A 23,487-nucleotide genomic window follows, 5' to 3' on the forward strand; every position below is an offset into this window, starting at 1 on the left:
TATAGTTGTTTAGTTGTTTATATCAGCACTCTAGGTTTGATTGGCTCAGGAAAAGCTAAGTGAACTTTGTGGCTGTCAACATTTTTATGATCGAGGGGCGGTTACAGTGTCAGTAGGCATGTGACCAAAGTGGGTGGGGCCTGCCATGGGTCACTCATTTCTAAGCTGAAGTCATTGGATTTTAAGCCCTAAAATAGCACTACAGTGCATATATAGGGATGCAGTCCCAGTGGCTCCATTAGACCACAGTTCTGTGCAAGAGTCGGCACACTGTTTGACAAATTCTGATTGAAGGAGGCGAAATGAACCTTCGACTAAAGGACATACACTGCTAAAAAAAAAAAGAAGAAGAATATAGACTTTGAAGATTTGAAAACTGTTGGTATTTTTTATTAGGGGGGGAGAAAAAAGGACGCATCGTAAAGGATACCGCTCTTTCCTTGGATTGTTCTGCCTTCTGGGATTTCCTATTTCCCTCCTTTTGATCTAGAAAGGAGGTGCGACATCTGCAAAGATGAAGTACAACTACCCAACACCGGTGTCCACCTACGCACGAAGTTCACAGTACACACCGGCGTACCACTCACCTTCCTACTATAGCCCCTCGCCGCATTACACGCCGACATCCACGTACGCCGCTGTATCAAAGTACACCCCAACGACACAGAGTAGCACATATTACTCCCCATCACTTTACACGTCCACCTACAAAGCTGCATCGACGTACGTCCCTTCGTACAGCAAGGTTTCAAGACATACCTCAACACGTCGCACTCAAGCGAAGGAAAGCCCTGCACCTGTAATACCCGTGGCACCTGCAAAGAGGACTGTGCACTTCCCCAATGACATCATCTTCCAGGACATCGTCAGGCGAGGGGACCTGGAGCAAATCGGACGCTTCATGAGAGCAAGGAAGGTCCGCGTGGACACACTGTTCCACTCTGGTGAGCGAAGTCTTTTTCTCTTCCCCTGCCAGGTGCTCATCTGCGGCTCTGGTCTTGGGAATGATATTTATTAGCAGAAGAACGACGTGTATATCTAAATGCATGGGACTGATTTTTGCATATGTGCAGGTATGGCTGCTCTGCACGAAGCCGTGCTAACGGGAAACCTGGAGGTGGTGAAGCTCCTGATTAAATATGGCGCCGATGTCCACCAGAGAGACGAGGACGGCTGGACACCACTGCACATGGCCTGCAGTGACGGCTACCCGGAAATTGCCAGGTAGTGTCGTTACGTTCCCATGTCAACTACTTGGATGTGCAACAATTAAATCTTCCTATGATTAAATTCCTCCGAGGCAAAAAACTCCTTGCTTATTTCTGCTTTTGCGCCGAATTTACAGAAACAAGGCCACACAGATAGCTACTCGACTCTAGAAACGCATTTAGAAAGATCGTAAAAATCTCTGTTTGATTTTTCTAACACTATTTTTCTGCTCTTTCTAGGTATCTCCTGTCAATGGGAGCAAGCACAGAAGCAGAGAACGAAAGCGGAGAAAAGCCTGCAGACCTCATTGACCCAGACTGCAAAGAGCTGGCTAAACTGTTTGAGACCGGCTGTGTGTGAGAACAAGTGGACCCGAGGGAGAGAAAAGGCTTAAATGTCGTAAAAATAAAACGAGTAGCAACACAGAGGAAGCATTTCTCTGTGGCTTGTGCTATGCCTCCGGTCTGGGAAAGCAACATTTTCAGAAGTGCAAATCGTCTCAGAAGGTTATTCAGTTTCCAAAATGTCATCTTATGCAACACACACCTTATTGCAGTTGAGTATTTTCTCTTAGTTCATTGTAAAATTATGGCATATTTCTAATAACTGTCATATCAGAGCTGTAAATAAGATTGTGTGGCTGTCTATAATGTGACTCTGCATGTCCTTCAACCTGAATCTCTTCTAAATTCTAGTTCAAAATTAATAATGTGTTTATTTTTGAAGAAATGCTTAGTTTTTCTGTTAAAATCTTTTATCACTTGTGTTTGTGCTAGCCTATATGCAGGCTGTAAACTGTGTGCTTTCAAATCATGGCTCAATCTACACAAGAATCTGAACTGGTAAAGTGTTTTGTACAACATTGTGCACCCTCACTGCTGGGCAGAAAGAGGATCTATCAGATTGGTACAACCTACTTGTATGTTGTTCAGAAAGCTTAAAAATGCAGGTCTTGTTTTGTGAAAGTTCTTGCTCTTCCACAGCATTTTGACAAATGTATTTCACTGTTATTTGTTGTAAAAAGACAGAAAATTTGAAGTCTTATAATTTTCAGTACAATTATTATTTTTGTACTTTTTATAAATAAAGGACTTTTTACAAATAAAAGGCTGCAGCAGTTTTATTATGGAAAGCAACAATGAACCTCAAAACATGAAGCAAAAAAATTATAGTTGATGGTCCAGTTGCTGGCTCTTAATGTCCAAATTGTCCTTGGGAAGGACCGGAAACCTCGGAGAGGATTTCAAGAAACATGAGATGGTCAGAGTATAAAAAAAGCACTACGTGCATGTGTGAACGACTCTGTGAATATGTCTGTCACTGTACAACACAGAGTAGTCAACAGTTTTAGTGAAAAGGATATGAAAGCAAATTAAGTTTGCAAAAAAAAAATTTGAGAGTTTGTGTCCTGTTAAGGTTTCTCAATGGAAACGGAGGTATGGTAATGTAAAGAAATAATAATAATAATAAAAAACCTAACTTTAACCTTTTAAGATAAAAATATGAAGAAGAATTTTGTTTTTAAGTTTGTACTTGGTTTATTTATTATTGTTTTTTTTAGAATTTTATTAGTTGTTTTGAAAGTCTTTCGTATCTCTTCCGCATCTCTTCCCGGAAGTGATTGGTTGGCATTGGCAACGATTTTTTTAGCTACATCTTTCGGCGTACTAAGTCTTTGAATAAAGAAATAAAGGAAAGAAATCAACGAAGGTTTGTTGTTTATCTTAACGCTTATTTAAAGGACAATATGAACGTATTGTTATGGCGAGCTTACCCTAATAAACGAGTTACCAGTAATAACTCAGACATATTAGCTGGAACAAGCTAACAATGTAAATCGCTAACTAGCTAGCTGCAAGGCTACTGTTAGCTTGGTAAAATGACTATGTTTGAAATGTTTTGGTTGGACCCCATATGATAACAGCATGACGACGCGTATGCCAGAAGACAGTATTAGTTACGTTTTGTTTTGTCAAAATTTTGTGATGATTTCTCTGTTACCAACAGCTAACATCATTGAAGCTACTCGAGTCAAAACGTAAACAAAAGCTTATTTTTTAGCTAACCCCTTACGTTGCAGACGTATTGTTCAGTATAGATTTAAATAAAACACTCCACTCTGTTAGCCACTAAATACTTCTGCTGTGTATCATGCCTTAATTATATAATCAAATTTATTTGAGATGATTAGCTAGCAAGGAGCTGTTAACTCTGGCTGCAAGCTAATATACCTGTCGGATTTGATCAAAAGAAATTGCTTGTATTGTATGCAAAACTAAAATGAATGTCCAGTATTATGCTAAAATACTTACAATGGTTCTGTTGGGCTTTAAGTTTAGGACTTCGAGTTGTTGCATCCCTCTAAATCCACTCACCACAGAGGAGCAAGGAGCGAGTACAGACTGCAAACAGAATGACCAGGTCTGCAAAACGTTATGGTACTAATCAAATGCTTGAAAGTAAACTGTACTTAAAGAGTAGTTTCCTGCTGAGTTGCTGATTTTATTCTTTGTATATGTGTGAAGCTCATCTGCTCCCAGGATGGTGAATAGTTACAAGAGGACCTCAAGCCCCAGATCTCCGACTAACAGTGGGGAACTGTTTACTCCAGCACATGAGGAGAATGTGCGCTTTATACATGATAGTAAGTACTGTGTTCTACAATTTTGTATCAAAATCATATATATATTTTTATCTTGGGACTAAAGTTGAATCGCATTGTCCGAGAAAAATCTTGGTCGGACCTTCTTGTAACATATTGCCAATTGCAAAAACATCTTCTGGAAGTAAAGCGCCTTTTGAAATTTTAAATGTTTCAATCTATATTTTTCTTCCAGCATCTGGCTGATGTGTTGATGTTGATTCAACATCTTACACACTTTAGAAAGGCTGCAAACTATTACAAACTAGCCGATTAGACATGTTTTTTGTTGTTGTTCTAGTTGAACCAATAGCAGTGAAGATAATTTGGAAAATGTTTTAAAATTTTGTGTTCAGTGAACTATGAAACAGAACTTGTTTCACAAACGTTGAATTGCTGCTCCCTTAAGCATATCTGTTTTCTATGTCCTTGGGACCAGTTCTTCTTGCTAAGAGGTAGTTGAGCTGTTGTCCATACAATATTTTTTTCTAACTTTTGGACTCAAAATTATATATTTATTTTTAAATGGATGGTTGGGGGATACCAATAATTGAGCCTCTGGGGATTTTGTTAAAATCATCTTATAACAGGTTTATTTTCCCAAATGAATAAATGTAGTAAATTTAAATGTTTCAGTGTGTGATCATACCTCTCTAGTAAAGACTAATTCTATACATCTCTGCCAAATATGCAACTAAATATGGCGAGTATTGTATATAATTAACTTTCTTCTAACCATTTTACAGTGTGTCCTTGTAAGTGGCTCCTTGGTGTAACAAATATTATTCTGTTCTCTTTATGTTTTTTTTTCCCTCCCAGCCTGGCAGTGTGTGCTCCGAGATATCAGATCAACACAAAATAGTGAACGCAATGACCGTGGACCACAGGAGTATGTGGAGAAAAACCCAAATCCTAACCTACATTGTAAGTTAACAGAATAAATTTGATATAAATATGGTTTTTAATGTCATTCTAAATGGATTTAACCAGTCGACAGCTGTAACAGCCTCTTTCCTGTCTGCTTTTCCAGCTTTCACACCAGTGGACTTGAGTGACCTAAAAAAGCGCAACACACAGGACTCCAAGAAGTCTTAGTTTTTTCTGTCATGTTCCTGTTACTTTTTTGTTTTTTTTATTCATCCATTATCCTCAAGAACTTTTCATTTCTCTGCCCTCTGACAGCCAGAAACTTGACCCTGTCGGCAAGTCTAACACAGAATACAAATCTCATTTGTATACGATGGACCATAGCAACCTGTTTGTTTGGGGGGTGGGTGGGGTTTCTTTCTGTTGACAATGACTAAAAAAAAAAACTGGGGTTCCGAGGGGAACAGATTCTCCCTTCTCATCTTTTCAGGTATCAAAGTGTTCATATTGATGCTTGTGGTGTGGATGAGACTGCTCCGGAGGGGTGGGGGGTGGGGGGGGGGGGTCATCAAAATTTGCTGACAACTGTTGCTGATGCACAGAGCGAAGCCCAACAGGACACAAAGACTGAAGTCTTAAACAATAGTAAAACTACTTAGATATGTTTGGAAGAAATTGTAAAGGGGATCACTTCTTTTCTGTTTCATTCCGGAAAATAGATTGATACGTTGTGAAACGACCACATTTGAAAACATGTCATGGGCAAGTTTGGAAGCCAAAATACAATGTAGAAGGCCAACCTTTTGATTAAACCACCTCTTGCCCTTGGTGGATTTCATTTTACAGCCCTTAGTTAACCTCTCTGCTCAAAGCCTTGAAACAAAAAATGTTGAATAAAATACTTTTACAGTAGCTTTGCATCTATTGATCCTGCATAAATATTGATAAGTTGTAGTCCCACGTCACTGAATTACATGAACTCTAGATCGCTTCCTAATGACAAAACAAATACTGTATTGCATTTCCCAGTAATGCACAGGTGGCCATTTTTGACTGTAAATTTAAATTTGAAATACATGAAGGTGAGGTTAAAATTTTGTTTTTTTTTTAGGACATCTGTAATTTCAAGACCAATGATATATATTAGCAAGATTGCACTGCTCTATTTAAGCTCTGTAAACAGACTGATAGATCCAGAGATTGGAGATGACGGGAAGGTGTAAATATTTAGGTGATTCATGACAAAATTTTTAAAGCTGTCACAAAAGGTATTCAATTTGGTTTATTAAGTGTAAAAATGGCAACTTTCCTTGCTGAGTCTTCAAAAGTGTGCATGAATGAAAAAGGTCTCCTACAAAAGTATTCACTCATTTTGTAATGCAACAACCGCAAGCAGTATTTTACTGAGATTTTCTCACGGACAATGAACTGGAAGGTTATGTGCAGTGACCGCTTCTCTGCGTTTTTTATGGAAGAGGTGTATTACGGATTGTGTGTTGTAAAGTGGAAGAAAACTAAGTATGTTGGTCAAACGTAATTTATATACCATTTAACATGACTTCTGGTATAACAATATCTCATGGTTTTCTTTCAATATCTCTCTTCCATAAAGAGTCCGGTAGTCAGGCTAAATGCATATAACAAGACAGAAGAGGGCGCGTTTTCCCTTTACGTTGATGTACGTGTTGACGTCGAAATATACGTGTTACGTCATGAGGCTGTTTATATTGTGTGGCCGTTAGCTTATTGTGTGTGTTCAGTCGACGGTGCAGTGCTGTGAAAGGACAGGGAGAGGGACCAAAAGAGTCTAGGGTGTACATTTTATATTTTCCTCACAGTTTAGTATTATTTGGGCAGAGTAATGGCCGATAAAATGGATATGTCTCTAGATGAGATTATCAAGCAGAACAGGCAGCAGAGAGGTGGAGGCCGGGGAGGAAGAGGCCGCGGCCGAGGTGGCCGTGTAGGCTTAGGCGGCGGCCGAGGAGGAGGCCCCGGGCGACTTGGAGGCGGCGGCGGTGGAGGATTTGGAGGCCGAGGCGGCGGATCCGGCCCCATGAGGAGTCGACAGAACCTGAACCGCGCTAGAGGCAGGCCGACGCCTTACAGCAGGGTATGAGAATGTTAGAGGAATAAGCAGTCAAAGGAAAAAAAACCTTCGACACATCTGAAAATTCCCGGTTAACGTCCTTCAGTTTGCTTCTAGCTAATCCTCTTGCCAGCTTGCTAAGTCAAGCGAAAAATGAAAGCTAGCCGCCGAGTTCTCCTTCATGGGGAAGCTCTGTAGTTCGCGGTTAAGCATGAATGGAAGTTGTTTGTATAACGCGTCCCTTCTCCCACAAGCCAAATGGCTTTACACCACTTTCCAAGAAGAGCGGATGGCTAGGCCTCAACGGCGCCATTTTGAATCCACTACCCGAAATTTAAAGCCAGACGTTGGAGGCGGTAACTACTCCCCAGCTCGCATTGGAAAGAAGGAAACCACATCATCGAGAATGCTGACCCTCAGATGAGTTTTTCCTACTAATGGGAGCACCGTGATTCTCCCTATTCGTCGACGAGGCGGCCTTTTGTTCTGGGAGTGGCTGGCGGGTTTATCGAGGCCTGTTCTGAAGGCTTTTCAACCACTCTCTCTGGCTCTTATGGATGGAAAAGTGGACTTTAATACCCTGATATATTCCATATAAGGCAATTCTCCATCCTTTGGCTATTAAAGAGTGCCTCGGGAAACAAAAAACCCCAAACAAAGCCCCAGTCAAAATGGCGTGATCTCAAAATGGACGCTCACGTAATCCACGCTTGTAAAAAAAAAGGGCATGGGGCCTGTTCTATTTTTTATTTTTTTCAACCATATGGACATTATCCACATTCACGAGACGACAAAGAACTCTCCGGTGGTCGAGGACGGGCGGTTCAGCGCTGGAGGCGGCTGCTTCAGTTGGAGACCCCTGTGTATCAACGGAGCCTCTCTGGAGGGCCTTTTGAAGGAGGCGCAGATGGCACCACAACAATGGGAACTTCTGGTAGCTAGTATGGGCAGTTTTTCAGGTTTAGTGTACAGTTTTGTTTAGTTTTTTTGGGTGGGGGCTATGAAATTCACTTTGCACCTTTTTTTTTTTTTTTTTTTTTTTTTTACTTTATTGACTTTGAGCAGTCATGGCTTAAGGAGATTTTGTAATGTTGCTAAGGATCAGTTCGTGTCTGTCCTATAAATGTAATTATCCACTATATCCCCTTGCTTTCAATGAGCTATCTTGTCTGTTTAAACTGATTCACTTGCTTGTAGTGGTGGGGTGGGCAGGGAACGTTTTGGGGACCAACCCCTATTACATTAAGGGAACTGAGCACCCTGGCCATGTTGGAAGTGGAGCCCCTGCTTACCCCAACACCCAGACGTGTGGACTCTGTGATTGACAGAGAGGCAAGGGGATCCTGAAGTCAGCAGGTGCGTTCTCTTTCATCTGTTGCAGCCTAAACAGCTCCCCGACAAGTGGCAGCACGACATGTTCGACAACGGCTTCGGAGGCTTTAATGGTAGTGCCGGCGGTGGCGGAGGAGCTGGTGTGGAAACTGGAGGGAAGCTCCTAGTCTCCAATCTGGACTTCGGTGTTTCAGATGCAGACATTCAGGTACGTAACGTTTTGTTTGCGGTCCTTGCTTGCCTACTCTTTCTGTTGTCAAACAGATTCAAATTCACTTTTTTCTTTTTCTTTTTGCCTTTAGGAACTTTTTGCTGAATTTGGGACTCTGAAGAAGGCTGCTGTTCATTACGACCGCTCAGGAAGAAGCCTGGGAACAGCTGATGTCCATTTTGAGAGGAGAGCAGATGCACTGAAGGCCATGAAGCAATATAACGGCATCCCACTTGATGGTACGATTCAGATCAAATCGTCATGTTTATAATATGGGTTACAGGTAGAATTGGAACTAAAAAGGGTTCCCGCAGGGTCTTAAAATCATAGTATTGGTCTGTAGTGTGGCCAGAATGTGAGTTTATTGTCATGCTCTTAAGTTATTCTGCCTCTTTACGCTTTTTGCATACGTGCTGGTTGTTTGTTTGTTTTTTTTCCGTTTTTGACCTGTATTTATAGTTGTAGGATTTGGGTTGTCCCTGTCTTAAAACTATCCAATGAAAAACAAATGAGGAAATTTTTGGCCAGAAATTCAGCTCTTTTTTTTTTCCTCTCAAGCTTACAAAATTCATTGATGTTTTCTATGTATGGTGTTCAATTTGTCTTTTTAGGGCGGCCAATGAACATTCAACTCGTCACATCACAGATTGACACACAGAGGCGGCCTATGCAGGGGTGAGTTAGGGTTGCTATCCAATGATTAAGAAGTCTGGTCAATTCACCCCTTGGCAACCCCACATGTTGCCATTATAACCTGTTCTACTGCTATTTTTAACCAAGGCATTTTGTTCCTATGAACTTGCATTAATCATCATTTTGTGCATGTTCTGTATTTGATGGTAAATTTCTCAACGTTTTGCAAGGTTCTGATTGGGGCCGAAACAATTAACGGTGTATCGATTATTGAAATTTCAATTAATTTAGTAATTGGTTAATTAACCAGAGGATACAGGCTCTAAAGGTCATTTGCTGAAAAATAACACGATGAGAGCAATAATTAAGCTGAAACTGTACAAAATATCAATTTTGGATTTTAGATAAAAATAAAACTTGGTAGAAAGTTTTATTGAAGCTAAAACAATTGGCATTGTTTTAGCTTCACCTGGTGTGAAAGAAAAATCTCATATAGCAACTTTTTCTATAAATTCATTAACCAATTAATGTAAAAAAAAAACATTGTACTGATGCTAAGGCTAGCAAAAAGTGCTTGAGCATTTCATGTTGGAAGATTTTTTTTTGCCAGAGATGCATTTTTTGCTACAAACAATCAAGCATACACTAAAGAAATGTATACACTAAATGTTTTCTTATTTTAAAAAAAATGAATGTAGACGTTTGTACATTTTACTGTATGTAAACTCATAAAATATTCTATTTAGAAAATATGGATACATTGGATTTTACCCTTTTATTTTATTTCAGGTTGGTCGTAGTTGGGGGCATGAACAGAAATCGCACCTTTGGCATGCAGAGAGGTCGAGGCGGCCGTGGTTCAGGTTTTTTCAGAGGGAGAGGACGGGGTGGTGGCCGAGGTGGCGGAAGCAAACCGCTTTCAGCAGAGGAGCTTGATGCACAATTAGACGCCTACAACGCCAGGGTACGTCCAGCTGACAAAGCAGATCTCATTTGGTAATGTTTTACACTTGTCTTGATGTTTTTTTTGTTTTTTGTTTTTACCAGATGGACACCAGTTAAGAGATGAAGTTCTTCTTAGTTGTCTTCCCTTCCTTTCTGTGCAGAAGAGAGTGGTTGTTACAAATGTGCAGAATATTTTACACACGCTTGTCTTCTGATGTGATTTGAAAGTGTTCCAGCCTCTTCTTTTAAATACTCCAAAGTGTTTTTTACCTGTATTTTATTTTTTTTTTTTTTTTGATGGAAAAAAAAAAGGTTTTGACTGTAGGTTTTTGAACTGGGGTATCCCAGCTCCCCTCTGCCCTGTAGTGAATGAAACTTGTAATAAAACCTGCAGTGTATATTAACCAAAAAGTCTTGGATTTATGCATCTATGAATTTTGTAATGTCTGGTTTGTTATATATAATGTTCCACCATATGTTGTGAAAAAGAAATTTCCTCATCACTGGTAGTTTGACAGCGTTTTAAAATGTATGTATTTGGTGTTCGATTATGCGAAATATAAAATTAATCTTTTGGTATGCTTGTGGAAATATTTTTACTTGTTGGGAGGTTTAACTGATGTCTAGTGCTGAAGGTTTTAAAAGACCCGAACATTCTGTCATGCCACAATACAGCCACTAGGTGTCGTCCTGTATTAAAATATTCCCGCTCTAGTATGGCCTCTGGACTGACACCACTTCTGAGTCCATATAAGGAGACTTGCAATAAACGCATTGGTGCAAATGATGTTTGGGTTTAAATGGACTTAATTGTGACATGAACAGTAAGAGATCAGATTTGTAAAACTCAAATGTCTTGAGTTTCTGGAAGCATTTCCTTTAAAGGTTTGCAAGAACCACTTCCGGTGGGATTTTCAGGATTAAAGTAAATCTCCACTCAAGAAGAAAACATACCAAGTTTTTTATTAAATCCCAAAAATGTTTTAGCATTTTTTGGGTGCGTTCAAACACTTAGGCATACCAAAATCTCTGCTAAAAAAGCAGAAGAGTAATATTTGTTTAAAAATAAACACGTTATCTCTAGTGTTTCCGCAGATTAGAATGCAAATCTCACCTCAAATCAGGAAATAATTTGGTCCAGTCATTGTCGGCTACTGGAATTTAAGTTGTACAGCGTTTTTTTAATACAATTCAAAACATTTGCTTTTTCTTATCTTGATTATATATATGAGCAAACACTGAGATAATCAGTGCTAAATCCTAATATTAAGGACAATTAGTCTTCTATGTATTAGGGGATTATAAGAACTTGTGGGTTGTGTTTTACAATGCATGTGCCTCACAAAGTTTTTTCTCTTGGTAAATAAACTTGATGGTATGCTGTTTATTTGCTTTTATTTAATCGATGTTGGTAAAATTCAAGTAAAGCTTCTGCATTTAGAGTCTGCCTGTGGCTGTTTTTGATAAAGTCAACATGGCAGACCGCCCACGGTCCAACACGAGCCATCATGAGTTGCGCAACCAATTTTCTACTAGTTATATTTATGTCTACTAGACTATAAAGAAATTGGTGTCTGGTTTAAATTCAGTTCATCTTTATCGCGCTGATCCTTATTTAAATGAAGGGACTTCTAAGGTGCAATTCATTCAACAATCACCCTGCTACGGACACGTAAGATGTTGAGGCTTGTTTTTATAAATGAATAAAATACAGCAAAGCTATGAATTTTGTGAATATAAGATGTGGCAAAAATCGTTTAATTGTAAGTTTAGACGTGTGATTCTTTATAGGTTTATCGCATTGTTTCATGAAGTATAATTGGTAGGTAAAAATTTGCAGTGGGAGATTATCTTTTCGTAGTTTTGTTTGCATGCTTTTATTTTGAAGAAGATTATGCGGAAATGGCAGTGAGTGGTCTCTTGTTCAGATTTTCCTCCGCCGCGGCGCTTCACTCTCATTCACAGGAGACTGGCCCAGCCAACCACAAGTGAAACGGTAAGACTACACAGAAAACACCCTGCAGAGACTTTTATTGACTTTTTTTTTTAATGCGACCAACACTTAGCTGCTATTTCTAAATCTGTAATGTTTTTGCCTCGGGACAGAATTCTAATTTATTATTTTAACATTTTTGAACGGAACTAGTTGTTTGCCAAAACGCAAGTTTCCGTCGAAAGAATTGTAGTTTTTCGTCTCAAATTAAATGGACTTTGTGTCAGTTTCAGTGTTTCAAACTGTTATTGTGAAGTTTATTAGTGACTCGTTAAGTTATCCGCCCTGAACGGGGAACGTAGACGGTTGTGAATTTCCGGGTGTAGGCGGTTAGGTAAGTGTGCCCTCTGAATACAATAAACTTATAATATAGCGCATGCATTAACCAGTGCAAGGTAAAAAGTGTAAATAAAGTGACTATATTGGTTTACTTTAAGAAAGAAATGCATGTGTGACGCCCTTGACATGTGGCTGGCTTTATGAAGAACATTTGAACTCACTTCCTGGTACTCAGCCTTGTTTAAATTTGATTCAGTTCACACCTTAAACCTGCCTCCATTTTTGTTTTTGTTATTTATTTTGAACGCCTCCTCAGTGAAGTGCCCGAGGTCAACTTGCTCAGATCAAATCGGTTTCAATCGACTTTTTTTTTCTGATTTTGAGACTGTTTTTCACTGAATGGCTGCCGATAGATTTGTACAAACCGTGAATCCTCCCTTTCCCTTCCTGTTGAGGAAATGACGGTCTTGGGTTCTTTTCAGCTTTTCTGTAAGTTTCATATATGTTTATATATAATTTTTGTTAATAAACTTTTTTATTTTTACTTCCGCTCAGCTTGAAAATCTGCAAGCTTGCATGGCCGGATGTCTTACTGAGCGTTTCCTTTCCTCTCTGGTGTATGCTGATAGTCCGAAGAAGGTTGATTTTAAGCAGGGGAAAAAAAAGCTTTGTATTTATAACAAAAATGTTTCAACTTCCTAGCAGCTCAATGTGAGGAATGCTAGGGTCAGAACCAACTTTGAAAAGTTTAAAACGTTGACGGACTGATCTGGCTTTTCAAGACCAGTCAAAATCTACAAAAGCCAATTCTGATTTCTTTTTCTACAACACATGAGGTTAATAAAAAGAGATGATGTTGATGAATAAATATAACCTTATATTGCTAGCCAAACCATTATCTGATTATTAATAAACTCAGAAATGTGTATGGTCTGTTGGTTTATGTATTTATAGAGTGAGAAGGTGAATTTTGATTAATGGAAGTAGATAAAGTAAAGAGCTGTTTTCTGGATTTTGACCTTCCATTTGAGGAAAATAGGTCCTTCTCAATTTATTTTCTTCTGTAGGCTTAAAAAAATCTTTGTGTTGTAGGAAACATTTCCTCCCTCATCCTCTCGTGCCAGTGCAGCCCTCTTTAGTTGCCTCTCTAAACAATCATGTCAGTGACCTGTTTCTGTTCAACCACGCAGGGGAAGGCATACAGGTATGACAGACAATGAAGCGTCTGTCCTCGTGTCAGGCCAGCTTGATGGCTAGAAAATAGTTTTCTTCTGCAGCTTTGCTAAATGGTTAAAATATAAAACAATCCCACCACCAGTTGTGGGGTATTATGCAACAATTTTAAGTTGAGATGAGCCTCCCTATTCTTTACATATTTTATTTTTACGTTAATTAATTGTTGCATGTCTCGTAGTTTGCACCTGAGCTCCCCTCTGCCCCCCATCCCCTCCCGGTTTCCTGTAGTTGCAGGCGCTATTCAGCATCTATTTATTCCTCTTTGTTCTGGACCTTTCCGGAATAGTTGTGTTTTGCATCTTTGGTTCCCACAGGCTGCTCTTTATGTCGACTTTTATTACCCGAAATTAATCAAATTCTTTCCTACAGATGAATGGCGGTTATCAAGCCACTTCAGACCTTCTCGTAGTTGTCCAAAAATACCCTGTTGCCTCTTTCTTCAACCCCCCCTGGTCTGTTGGCATTGAGCTCTTCTGCATTGCATCAGCCCTAAGCTCGCGCTGCAACACTTCCTCTAATTTTTGGGCAATTTCTGCTCCATCTCCTCAACTTACTGGGAACCAACATAATTTAGTGTACTTGTGTAAGCATCGGTATCGGTGCTTTTTGTTTGTTTTTTTCTTTTTGCATTTGCTTTTGTTGGTTTTAGCGTCTATTAGAAGTATGAAGAAGATGAGCTGAGCTTCATCTCTGCGCTGCTGCGGTTTAGTACACCAAAGGATGTGAATCATTGCGCTCCTCCTCATATGAAAAAGGAAGTTTGCAGTCACTTCTTGACAGCAGAAAATGGCCGCCGCTGCTGCGCTACCTTGGCATGCAAGGCTCTCTTTTTGTTGTTTTTTTTTAAATGTGCATCGCTCGATTTTATCACCACCTTATCAAACGTCGAATTTTGGGTTTACCTAAACATGATTGCAACCATGGCAGTCTGCTTGCAAAAGCAATACAGCAGGAACGTAATGAGGAAACATAGCTGCGCTTGTTAGAAAGGACGGGTCCAAAGGTCTTGGTTACACTCGGTGCTGCATGAAGGGACTTCAGCGCCAAGAGACCTGAAAGGATGAAAGCAGCTGCATAGCTTCGCTAAATGTCACAGCATACAGGTTCCCCAGTCACCATTAGTGCAACAGTACTCGTGTTCTTGTGTTGTCACTAAGGTGAATATGAGCTTTGTTCCTTGTTGGAGCATTCCGATGTGTAAATTATGAGCTGGAGGACCAAAATGTCAGATTTCAAACTTTTCTTTTTCCCATTAAAGTCCTTTCCTGCCTGCTGAGTGCATATTCAGTCATCTTGGACAAAACTCACAACATTAGGTCTGAATCTGTGGCTGCTTTTATGTTACTGAGGGGATGCTGTTGGGCTTAAAATTGCATCATTATATTTGTTTCTTCTTAACTGTGATCATGATAAAACAGTGTGGCAATACATCTGTTAAAGCATGAAAATAGAACGCATACGCTGCTCTAAAAAACAAAGTTGGGTTAAGGCTTCAAAAATCCTTTATTTTTCCTAAGAGAAATGAAATGTTGCAACTCATATTATCAAAGTTTCTTTGAAGAGTTGTTGTAGATTGTGATGGCTGTGGGCGCTCAAGAATCTCCTGTAGCGATCTGTGTTACAGCGGTTCTGAAAGAACAAAACCACTAAGTTAACGGCCGTGTTAAAGTCACAATGCTTTTAATTATTCTCATTGAGATGGGGCAAATTGAGTGGTTATGTTGAACATAAAGTCTAACATTGAACACTTGTGAAGCAGAACGTGCCATAGCTCGCTTTAAAGTAGTTCTTCTTTCTCAATAAAATTGTCTCAACATTGAGAATCTAAAACTGAAACTGAAATGGAGATGCACCAGTCATTTGGTTAAAATCACAAATGGCTTTTGCCCTTAAGTGTGTCAAAACAAAAACTTAGAGGCATTTTCAGATTATAAACGCACCACCCAACAGCACAAGGTTTGCTCCTCTAATTGAAATAAACGTAACAGAAGAATATATCTAATCCAGATATGATTGCCTGGGTGCAAGATTTGCAGTAACCATTTAATTTAGTCTTATGTTTGAGGGAGGTGCATGTTTTAAATCAAAGAACCTGCAGTCGACGGTATTTTCTGTCACATGGAACAACTGAACCGACAGGGCAGGCTTCCAAGAAAACACAGAAATCTGTATCGGGAAGGAAGAGCTCGAGCCGTGCATCTCAACTCTTACCACAGTTACTATTTCAGCTTCATTTGCGTATTTTTGTTGTTGCTTCCTGGCCAGTCTGCCTCTGACCTTTTAATGGAAAGCGTGAACATAAACACCCAACCCCGCCAGACTTGTTTGTGGATGGAGCTCTGAAATCTTGCCTGACCGGGTTTTGTGTTTTAGCTTTACTTCAAACATTTTGTAAATGACGGTGAATAAGGAAGACGTGGTTGTCAGAAATTAAATTGGATGTTGTATACTCGCAGTAAATCAGAAGCAGCGTTAAAAAGGTAGCAGGTCATAAAACATGGAGGCAATTTGATGACTTTATTAAAGGAGAATAACGTTTATGATCGCTGCTCAGCCCTGTGAAAACTGAACTTTCTCAAACGGTAGTGCTTGATTAGTTTGGGTATCGATGTACACCTCGCATCAGCAACATGGACGCTACAGCCACGCAGGGGGGGAGACTGTGTCTCAGGTGACGGTCAAAGCAGTTTGTCCACAAAAGGACAGAAAGGACAGCTGACCCACTTGCTAACAATTCTCCCTTAATCAGCAGAATTCTACTTTGCAGGGAATAAAAGAAAAACAAAAACGCCTCCTCAGCCATAACTCAACGTCTCGAGAGCCTCCGCGTCGTTCCTAAGGAACGGGCCTAATCTCCTGCCTGAGCCGCTGCCAAGTCTGGAGTGTTTGTAACTTTCTGCTGCTCGCTCAGTCCGCTCAGGCAAACAGTTTATCCAGGCTGCGGAGCTGTTCAGGTGGCGGCCGAGACTCCCAAGTTCAGCAGAACGTTCTGTCCCATGACCGCAAGGGCTTATTCCCAGCAGGCCCAACAATGACAGGGCCTCTTTCTGGCAACTTTAACCACAGCTCGCATTGTTGGAGACTGGAGAGAGAGAGAGAGATAGAGGGAGAAAAAAATGGCTGTCATTGTAAAGGTGATGATGTCAGCATTGTTTGACTGTTATTTGGAGCATGTGGGCCTTTTTAAATGACTAAACCAGCAATGCCACATTTGATTAAGAAGGCATCTCTAAATAATGTGATATATTATCATCATTGCATAACACTTTAGAAACACTTGGCTCAACAGACTGCATAAATCAATGCAATGTTCATCAGGCTATTCATGTTTAGCAAAACCCAGTCATTTATGGGTATTTTAATTTAAAAAAAGGTATTTAAAGATAAACACTAGCTAAATTCAGTTTTATTTTTGTAATTTACAGTCATACATGATTCCACAGCTTATTTTAACTTTATATTCACCACCTGGTAACAGCTGCCTAATTAGCCATACTAGCCGGCAGTCTGCTGCTTTACAGATGTGCTCGTTTTAACTTTAAATTTTTATAGTTTTTAGTCACTGCAATTTTTAAAAAGAGTGGAGGTTGGTGCTTAGTTTCCATTCTCGTGTCAGATTGCCCTTGCAGTGAAAGTCTTCCAAGAAGCTGTGTGCGGCTACAGAGCACCTTCTGCTGCATCTCATTAAAAGGACATTTTAAAAATGCAGTTTAAGTAGATTTGTATTTGCTCCCGCTTCTTGTTTTATCTCATCTGCCTGCGTTAATTTTAACAACGAAGAGAGAACATGACTGTCTTAAAATAAGTGCACAATTTGGGATCAGTGGTCACACAAACATCCAAGTTAAGATGGGGAAGTTCGAACCAAACAGCACGACCTCTTTAGCAGTTTCCAGTAGAGCGTTGTCTGTCGCTGAGTTGACTGAGCACTTCCTGCTGTGGAACAGCTTGGTATGCTGCTGCACTGCGTTGCTGCAAGACGAGTCAAGCAGAGGAAGCGAGAAAAGAGAAGAGAAAAAAAAAGCCAACAACCTGCTCCCCAAGCTCTTGAAGAACGAAAGTTACAGCACCGCTGCCTTATCTGCTCCTGGTTTCCCTCCAAACCAAACGCTCTCGCACTGCTGACCAGCCCAAACATGCACTCGCTTTCAAAGGAATTTTTGGACTTTTTTTTTTTTTTTTTGGGTGCGCCGAGGCCCTTAGTTGGGGAAACCGAGCTGCGTTCAGAGCTCCTAATCGCCAGATGTGTGGAGGTTTGGACACAGATGAGCAGCAGTGTATTTGCTTTGGACTCCTAAGCGTCCCGCCTCCTCTGAACAGGTGCAGCTGGGCTCATCAGCTGGCATCAGTCACAATTGTTTGCCTTCTGAGAGTTTTAGGTCTGTTTGACTGTCTGTGTTTGACAAACAGCGCCTGGCATGTGAAACGGATTAACGAGAGTCATAAATTAGAGGGCGAAATGATTGTCTTTATAGGGGAAGAGTAATTTGTAACACGAGGAAACTGTTTGTCCTGACACCTTCCTCTTTCTCTTCAGAACAGTTCTGCTTCCAGCCGTGAGCTCAGACTTTACCAACATTCAGCTCCAATCTCCTTCTCACCCATTTTATGTTATTAATGAAGTCGCAGACCTTTCTCGCTCTTGATCAACTCTTTACCCTTTGTTTTGCTTTTTCAAATCCTTGCTTGTCTTCTGAAGCCGGGCCTTTTCAACATTGAATTCTTGAAAAACGTCACTGAGGTGCTTGAGGGTGTTTTCTTGTTGGCTGAAAGGAGCCAGCAGGTAAATCTGCTGCAGGCTTCATATTGAGGGTCATGTCTTTAAATCAAGGAAATGCTTTTTTTTTCTTTTTTTTTTTTTTACCACCCAAAAAAAACATTAAGCTGATTTGTGTGTTCTCATCTTCAGGTCTTAAACAAGAACAAGTCAAGAACCACGTTATGGTTGCAGTGTAATCCAGCTGTTGTTTGCAGGTGTTGCTTGGCTCTCATAAAGTTTTGCTCTGCAAGTGTTCACCAGCTGTTCTCAATAATTACACTCCAACATTACCAGGGCTCTGCAACAAGATATGTACCGATCAAGTTTTCAGGCCAATACTGATTTCTGCTTTTTGAGATCCTTGTATTTTGCACACAAGAGAAGATACATGCGCTGCTGCAGGTTCTTTCGTAGAGCTAGTGGGTTATAATAATAAAAAAAGGAACTTCGAGGTCATTAATGCATCAAACGCATGTCATGACCTTTATTTGATTTCATCAAAGTGTAAAAGTTCATTAAAGTACCTTCTGCTTGTTAGTTGATGCCTTTATAGATTGAGAATGACGTTTCTTCGTTTTGATGCAATTTCATTAATTCTTTTATTGTTGCCAGTCTAAGTTATGCCATTTAAACCAACCTGACTATGACTAATTGTCCTAACTCTGCTTAGAAGTGTTTAAATGCCTTTGTTTGTACATGAGCTTGTGTCCTCGCGTCAAAGTTCACTGAGATTTCTCTCAGCAGCCATGACTCTTTGCCGCTTAGCTTCACTTGTAGTTTTCATTTTTTTAAAATAATAAAAAGGCAGCGCCTCCATTTCCTCCATCTTTTATCGTTCCCTCCCTCTCTGTCGCCACAGTCTAGCGCATCATGGCAGAGCAGGACCTCACACCGGAGCAGCTGAAAGAGATCGCCACGGCCAACGAGGAGAAAGAATCGGACATAAACTACAAACCTCCTGCACAGAAGAGCTTACAGGAGATCCAGGAGCTGGACAAAGATGACGAGAGCCTGCGGAAGTACAAGGAGGCGCTGCTGGGCAAGGCTGCCGTGGTCGCAGGTTCGTGCCGACCCGACTCGTTTATCCGCTCCGTTTGGCCCGTCGGTAGTCTCCGTCATCGAATGTCGGCTGTTTGTTGTGAAAACAGGGCAACTGAGATTGACATCCTCACATAGGAATATTTATCCCGCCTGACAGAGAGCAATGAGTCCCATCTAACTTTATCATACAAACATCTGAGTGTTGCAAAGTGTTTGCCAAGGCAACCAGCGCCTCCATCTTCTTTTGCTTTGGGATTAATGATGGGTTAATACCTCCATGTGTTGTAGGACCTCCTCATATAAACAAAGATGGTTATATGAGATTAAACTGATGTCATGTGTCAGCAGGTTCCATTTATCTCCGCATGCCATCACTACAGGCAGTTTTTGAATATGCCAAACCTTTACAGTGTTTTGGAAAAGTGTGCGCCTTTTGAACTCTTCACAGTGAAACGGCATTGCTCTTTTAGGTTTTATGTGATTGACCAGCACATGAGAGCTTTTCTAATAAAGACCATTTGGCTTTTAATCCCCTTTTATTGTGAATTCCCCAAAGTAACCCGGCAAAGTCCAGGCGGAAATCCATTTTAGAATTTGAGTGAAGAATTTAAAAAATGTTCAGACACTTTCATTCCGATTTGGCTGAGCTACTTTGCAGCAAAGAACAGGCAAAGATGTTACTCTGTCTGTGCAGAGAGAAACCAGAAGTAACTTGGAGCTGTAATTACACCGCAAGGTGGTTCTAACAATTATTGATTTAGAGGGAATATAAATACACACCACATTTTTTCTGATTTTAATTTGTATTTATTGCTATGTTTCACAGTTATGTCCTAGTTTGTTGTTGTTCATTATAAGATTCCCCCCACCCCCCCCAAAAAAAAAAAAAAACTTCTGTGGCATGTGGAATTTATTTATTATTTTGTGGCTGAAAAAGGAAACAGTCCTCAGGATGTGTCTGAAGAACAACAATGTGATGTCCAAATAATCAGCTGAAGGAAGATGTTGCCTAATGAGTGCTTTTAGAGAAAGAAAACGCATGACGCCCATCATTTATTTAACTTTTCTCTTTACTAGATCCTAGTGCACCAAATGTCCAGGTGACACGGATGACGCTGATGTGTGAAAATGCACCCGCTCCCTTGGTCCTTGACCTGCAGGGTAAGTACTGTTCAGCTGCAGGTTTTAGAGGTCAAAGGGCAGGAGGAGGAGCATTACCTCTGTCTTCATACTGAAGGAAGTCCAATCACTGCAGACAGTAAGCAGTCCCTTCCCTCTGCGCAAATTTAGACGCTGCGTCATTAGTCTGCTAATTAGCTATGAGGAGATTCTTATGGAAGTGGGTTAATTAGCCACTTCCTGATGGCGCGCTTTGTCCCCTCTCAGTGGTCAAAATGGGTATAACAAGGAAGGAAAACTGATGCCTGCTTTTATTCACTGCGCCCCCTGGTGGACGGTGCACTCACTACCTCACGAAAACGAAGAATGTTCAAGACTATGAAGCAAACATTTTGTTCCGAGTGTTTAGAAAAAGTTTTATATATATATATATATATATATATATATATATATATATATATATATATATATATATATATATTTATATATAAAATACATTTTTCTTTTATTTTCTACATTCCAGGAGACCTGGAGAGCTTCAAGAAGCACCCATTTACACTGAAGGAGGGAGTTGAGTACAGAATAAAGATCAACTTCAAGGTAATGGTTCTCTCATTCTGTGCATTTTTTAGTCTAGAACAGCTGCAGGTCGTTTTGAAATTTATGGTGATTTTTTTCTTTTTTCTTTTAATGATTCTTGAAGCTGATGGCATAATGCATGATGCTTTTTGCAGGTGAACAAAGAGATCGTTTCAGGCCTGAGATACAATCAGCATACATTCAGGAAAGGAGTCAAAGGTAAAGACTTCTTTTTTTTAATTTATTTATTTTTTTAAGTTGGTTGCAGTTCGAAGTTAAACAGTGCAGTTGGAGAAATATCAGAATCCCTAATGTAACATGCTTCCTGTTTCAATGAGTTTTAACACAAAACATGTAGTTTTACCATTTGCTTTATGAACCAGTCCCTTTTGCATGCAGGCTTAGATCTAATGCATTTTTCAGAACATGTTTCCCTTTTTTTTACAGTTTAACAAAAACAATGAATGTGTTGGTTTCAATACCAGGAAACCAACACATTTCAATGAGTCCCATCATTTCTGATAAGAATGGTCAGATGTGAAGCCAGACCAATGGCAGAAGTTTAATGCCAAGAAAAACAGCGGGGTCAAAATGCAACTTCCTAAGAGACGTTTGTCCAAACAAAGTTTCTGTTTTTGGATTGAATTACAGAAATGAACTTTTATGACTCACTTGTTCAGATGCATCTATGTAGAGCAACTTGTATCGGAAGGTGGGGTTGTTTGGACCGTTTCTGAGCTGTCAGTGTCTTATCTGGAGTAGGAAAGTGGTCAGAAGGATGCTCTGGATGTTCTGCTCATGCCACTGTCTCCTTTCCCTCCTTTTCTCGTCTGCAGTGGATAAGTCGGACTACATGGTGGGAAGCTACGGCCCAAGACCGGACGAGGAATACGAGTTCCTCACCACCCTGGAGGAAGCCCCCAAAGGGATGCTGGCCCGCGGCACTTACAACATCAAGTCCAAGTTCACAGACGACGACAAGTACGACCATCTCTCCTGGGAGTGGAGCCTTGCTATCAAGAAGGACTGGAAAGACTGATTTTTCTCTGCCGCGTCTCGTTCACTTTCCTCCCCGCTCGGCGCTTTTCCAGCCTTTCCTCGTCTTGCTGTCATTCCAAGGATTTCTCTCCGCATTATGTCGTCTTAGGCTTCTGCTCTCTCCGTCCATCACCACAGCCCTCCCTTCCGCTCTCGCACCTTTTGTTTCTAGCTTTTAATCACGTCATTCATCATCATTCCCTCAATTGCAACAATTAATTCGTTTACACCCGCCCTTTTCTGATAAAGTATTAAATCCTCAAAAATGGAGAAAGCAAACTGTGCACAATCCAGATTTTCAAGATAGTTTTATACAAGAGAAAACGGTGAAAGAAAAACCCCATCAGTGTAGGATTTCCTCTCCCCCTGTACCACCGATTCTTTCTTTCCCTAACATTTTTCATTATTGTGTGTAATCATCATGGTCTGCCTCGGGCAGCAGAACGCCTGCTAGCGCTCATTTAGCAATCACTGCTGGACGTAACTCTTGGACAGAGCCCAGCTAAAGCCTCTGAGCAGATTATACGTACTTGGGTCTCGTTAAAACTAGTTGGACTTCCAAATAGTTTGGATCTTGATATAATCTACTCAGAGAACAGGGGGAAACAGTTACCTCTAACCACCCCACAAGCCCCTTTTAGCTTTAGCTGCGGCTCGTTCTCACCTGATCAGGTATTTTATTATTTTCTTTTTTTATTAGCATCTACGTGGCCTTAATAGCAGTTATGAAGATCTAGAAAAAAAATAGTTGAGCCATTTGCCTTCTGAGTGTGTGAGCCTGTTTTAACACATGGAATCAGAGCTAAGAGTTTGTCTTTACTTCAGGTTTAATTACTCCATTACACGTTTTGTTGGATAACATTCATTCCTTCATTTTTCTTTGTAGTGGTCTAAAAATCTAAAACTGAACTCTTAAGAGTCCCGATCGCTGTGTCTTCTAAGCTGAATCGAATACAGGACGCGTTAAACCGTTCACTTTACGACTTGGAGATTATTTCTGCTGACTGTGCCTCCAGACCCATCGTCTCTCAATCAGTATCCAAACCTCAGCCTTTAAGCACGTTAACGGTTGAACACACAGCTGGCCATGCTAAGTGTTTTCTCGTTTTATACACTCCATATGTAAATGAACGTCAGTTTGGCCTCGTTTAGCCTCGTGTGTCACGGGGCTGCCGGTTCTTCTCAGTGAGGTGGGTTAAACTTATTGTGTGCTGTCTGTATTGCCTACAGTTTACGGATCTCTGGTGTTCAAATTAAAGTGTTCAGACTGGGCGTGTGTTGCTTGTTTTTGTTCAAACCGCAGAAGTTGCATTTAAATGATTTTAGATCATCATCCAGTACTTTGGTCTTAATTTGTTATTTACTGTGTAGATCTGATCAGACATGGAATGATTCTGAGATTTGTTCTATTAAATGTCTGATTATACAAAATATGAAACATGAAAAAGATACACAAGTTTTATTTTTTTCTGTATTTCTTTTCTAAACCCATTTTAAAATAACTAAATAATTGAAA

At 40.3% G+C, this 23,487-nt stretch overlaps 4 protein-coding genes across 6 annotated transcripts; all 4 read left to right on the forward strand.

The window, feature by feature from the left end:
- Positions 1-211: 211 nt before the first annotated feature.
- Positions 212-2,316, forward strand: ppp1r27a (protein phosphatase 1, regulatory subunit 27a). The gene is made up of 3 exons (XM_008416646.3): positions 212-944; positions 1,074-1,224; positions 1,449-2,316. Exons 1-3 carry the CDS (start codon positions 515-517, stop codon positions 1,567-1,569), a joined length of 702 nt encoding a protein of 233 aa, XP_008414868.1. The 5' UTR covers positions 212-514; the 3' UTR covers positions 1,570-2,316.
- A 482-nt stretch (positions 2,317-2,798) lies between these two features.
- Positions 2,799-5,629, forward strand: mcrip1 (MAPK regulated corepressor interacting protein 1). Of its 2 annotated transcripts, none has more exons than XM_008416644.3 (5): positions 2,799-2,919; positions 3,544-3,630; positions 3,735-3,853; positions 4,670-4,774; positions 4,881-5,629. In XM_008416644.3, exons 2-5 carry the CDS (start codon positions 3,623-3,625, stop codon positions 4,943-4,945), a joined length of 297 nt encoding a protein of 98 aa, XP_008414866.1. In that variant the 5' UTR covers positions 2,799-2,919; positions 3,544-3,622; the 3' UTR covers positions 4,946-5,629. The 2 variants fall into 2 exon arrangements, with proteins under 2 accessions (XP_008414866.1, XP_008414867.1); XM_008416645.3 differs by having other exon boundaries at positions 2,816-2,919; positions 3,549-3,630.
- An 815-nt stretch (positions 5,630-6,444) lies between these two features.
- On the forward strand, positions 6,445-10,714 carry alyref (Aly/REF export factor). Of its 2 annotated transcripts, none has more exons than XM_008416642.3 (6): positions 6,445-6,830; positions 8,188-8,346; positions 8,441-8,588; positions 8,961-9,024; positions 9,772-9,946; positions 10,030-10,714. In XM_008416642.3, the coding sequence occupies exons 1-6, from the start codon at positions 6,579-6,581 to the stop codon at positions 10,042-10,044; spliced, it is 813 nt and encodes a 270-aa protein (XP_008414864.1). In that variant the 5' UTR covers positions 6,445-6,578; the 3' UTR covers positions 10,045-10,714. The 2 variants fall into 2 exon arrangements, with proteins under 2 accessions (XP_008414864.1, XP_008414865.1); XM_008416643.2 differs by lacking the exon at positions 6,445-6,830 and adding an exon at positions 6,837-7,740.
- Positions 10,715-11,770: 1,056 nt separating this feature from the next.
- On the forward strand, positions 11,771-23,243 carry arhgdia (Rho GDP dissociation inhibitor (GDI) alpha). Its single transcript, XM_008416640.2, has 6 exons — positions 11,771-11,923; positions 19,054-19,254; positions 20,313-20,396; positions 20,878-20,954; positions 21,089-21,152; positions 21,770-23,243. The coding sequence occupies exons 2-6, from the start codon at positions 19,065-19,067 to the stop codon at positions 21,970-21,972; spliced, it is 618 nt and encodes a 205-aa protein (XP_008414862.1). The 5' UTR covers positions 11,771-11,923; positions 19,054-19,064; the 3' UTR covers positions 21,973-23,243.
- Positions 23,244-23,487: the final 244 nt, after the last annotated feature.

This window comes from Poecilia reticulata, chromosome 8 (genome assembly GCF_904066995.2).
Source record: "Poecilia reticulata chromosome 8, P_reticulata-male-v2, whole genome shotgun sequence".
NCBI classification, from domain to species: domain Eukaryota; kingdom Metazoa; phylum Chordata; class Actinopteri; order Cyprinodontiformes; family Poeciliidae; genus Poecilia; species Poecilia reticulata.

Bases quoted from the DNA above. Each gene is read 5' to 3' on its own strand.
- mcrip1 (XM_008416644.3), top strand. The intron at 3,854-4,669 runs GTAAGTACTGTG...TTTCCCTCCCAG, and splicing joins TGTGCGCTTTATACATGATA to CCTGGCAGTGTGTGCTCCGA. The intron at 4,775-4,880 runs GTAAGTTAACAG...CTGCTTTTCCAG, and splicing joins CCCAAATCCTAACCTACATT to CTTTCACACCAGTGGACTTG.
- arhgdia (XM_008416640.2), top strand. From the start codon at position 19,065: ATGGCAGAGCAGGACCTCACACCGGAGCAGCTGAAAGAGATCGCCACG. The intron at 19,255-20,312 runs GTTCGTGCCGAC...TCTCTTTACTAG, and splicing joins CAAGGCTGCCGTGGTCGCAG to ATCCTAGTGCACCAAATGTC. The intron at 21,153-21,769 runs GTAAAGACTTCT...TCTCGTCTGCAG, and splicing joins ATTCAGGAAAGGAGTCAAAG to TGGATAAGTCGGACTACATG.
- alyref (XM_008416642.3), top strand. From the start codon at position 6,579: ATGGCCGATAAAATGGATATGTCTCTAGATGAGATTATCAAGCAGAAC. The intron at 8,347-8,440 runs GTACGTAACGTT...TTTTGCCTTTAG, and splicing joins TTTCAGATGCAGACATTCAG to GAACTTTTTGCTGAATTTGG. The intron at 8,589-8,960 runs GTACGATTCAGA...TTGTCTTTTTAG, and splicing joins TAACGGCATCCCACTTGATG to GGCGGCCAATGAACATTCAA.
- ppp1r27a (XM_008416646.3), top strand. From the start codon at position 515: ATGAAGTACAACTACCCAACACCGGTGTCCACCTACGCACGAAGTTCA. The intron at 945-1,073 runs GTGAGCGAAGTC...GCATATGTGCAG, and splicing joins GGACACACTGTTCCACTCTG to GTATGGCTGCTCTGCACGAA. The intron at 1,225-1,448 runs GTAGTGTCGTTA...TGCTCTTTCTAG, and splicing joins GGCTACCCGGAAATTGCCAG to GTATCTCCTGTCAATGGGAG.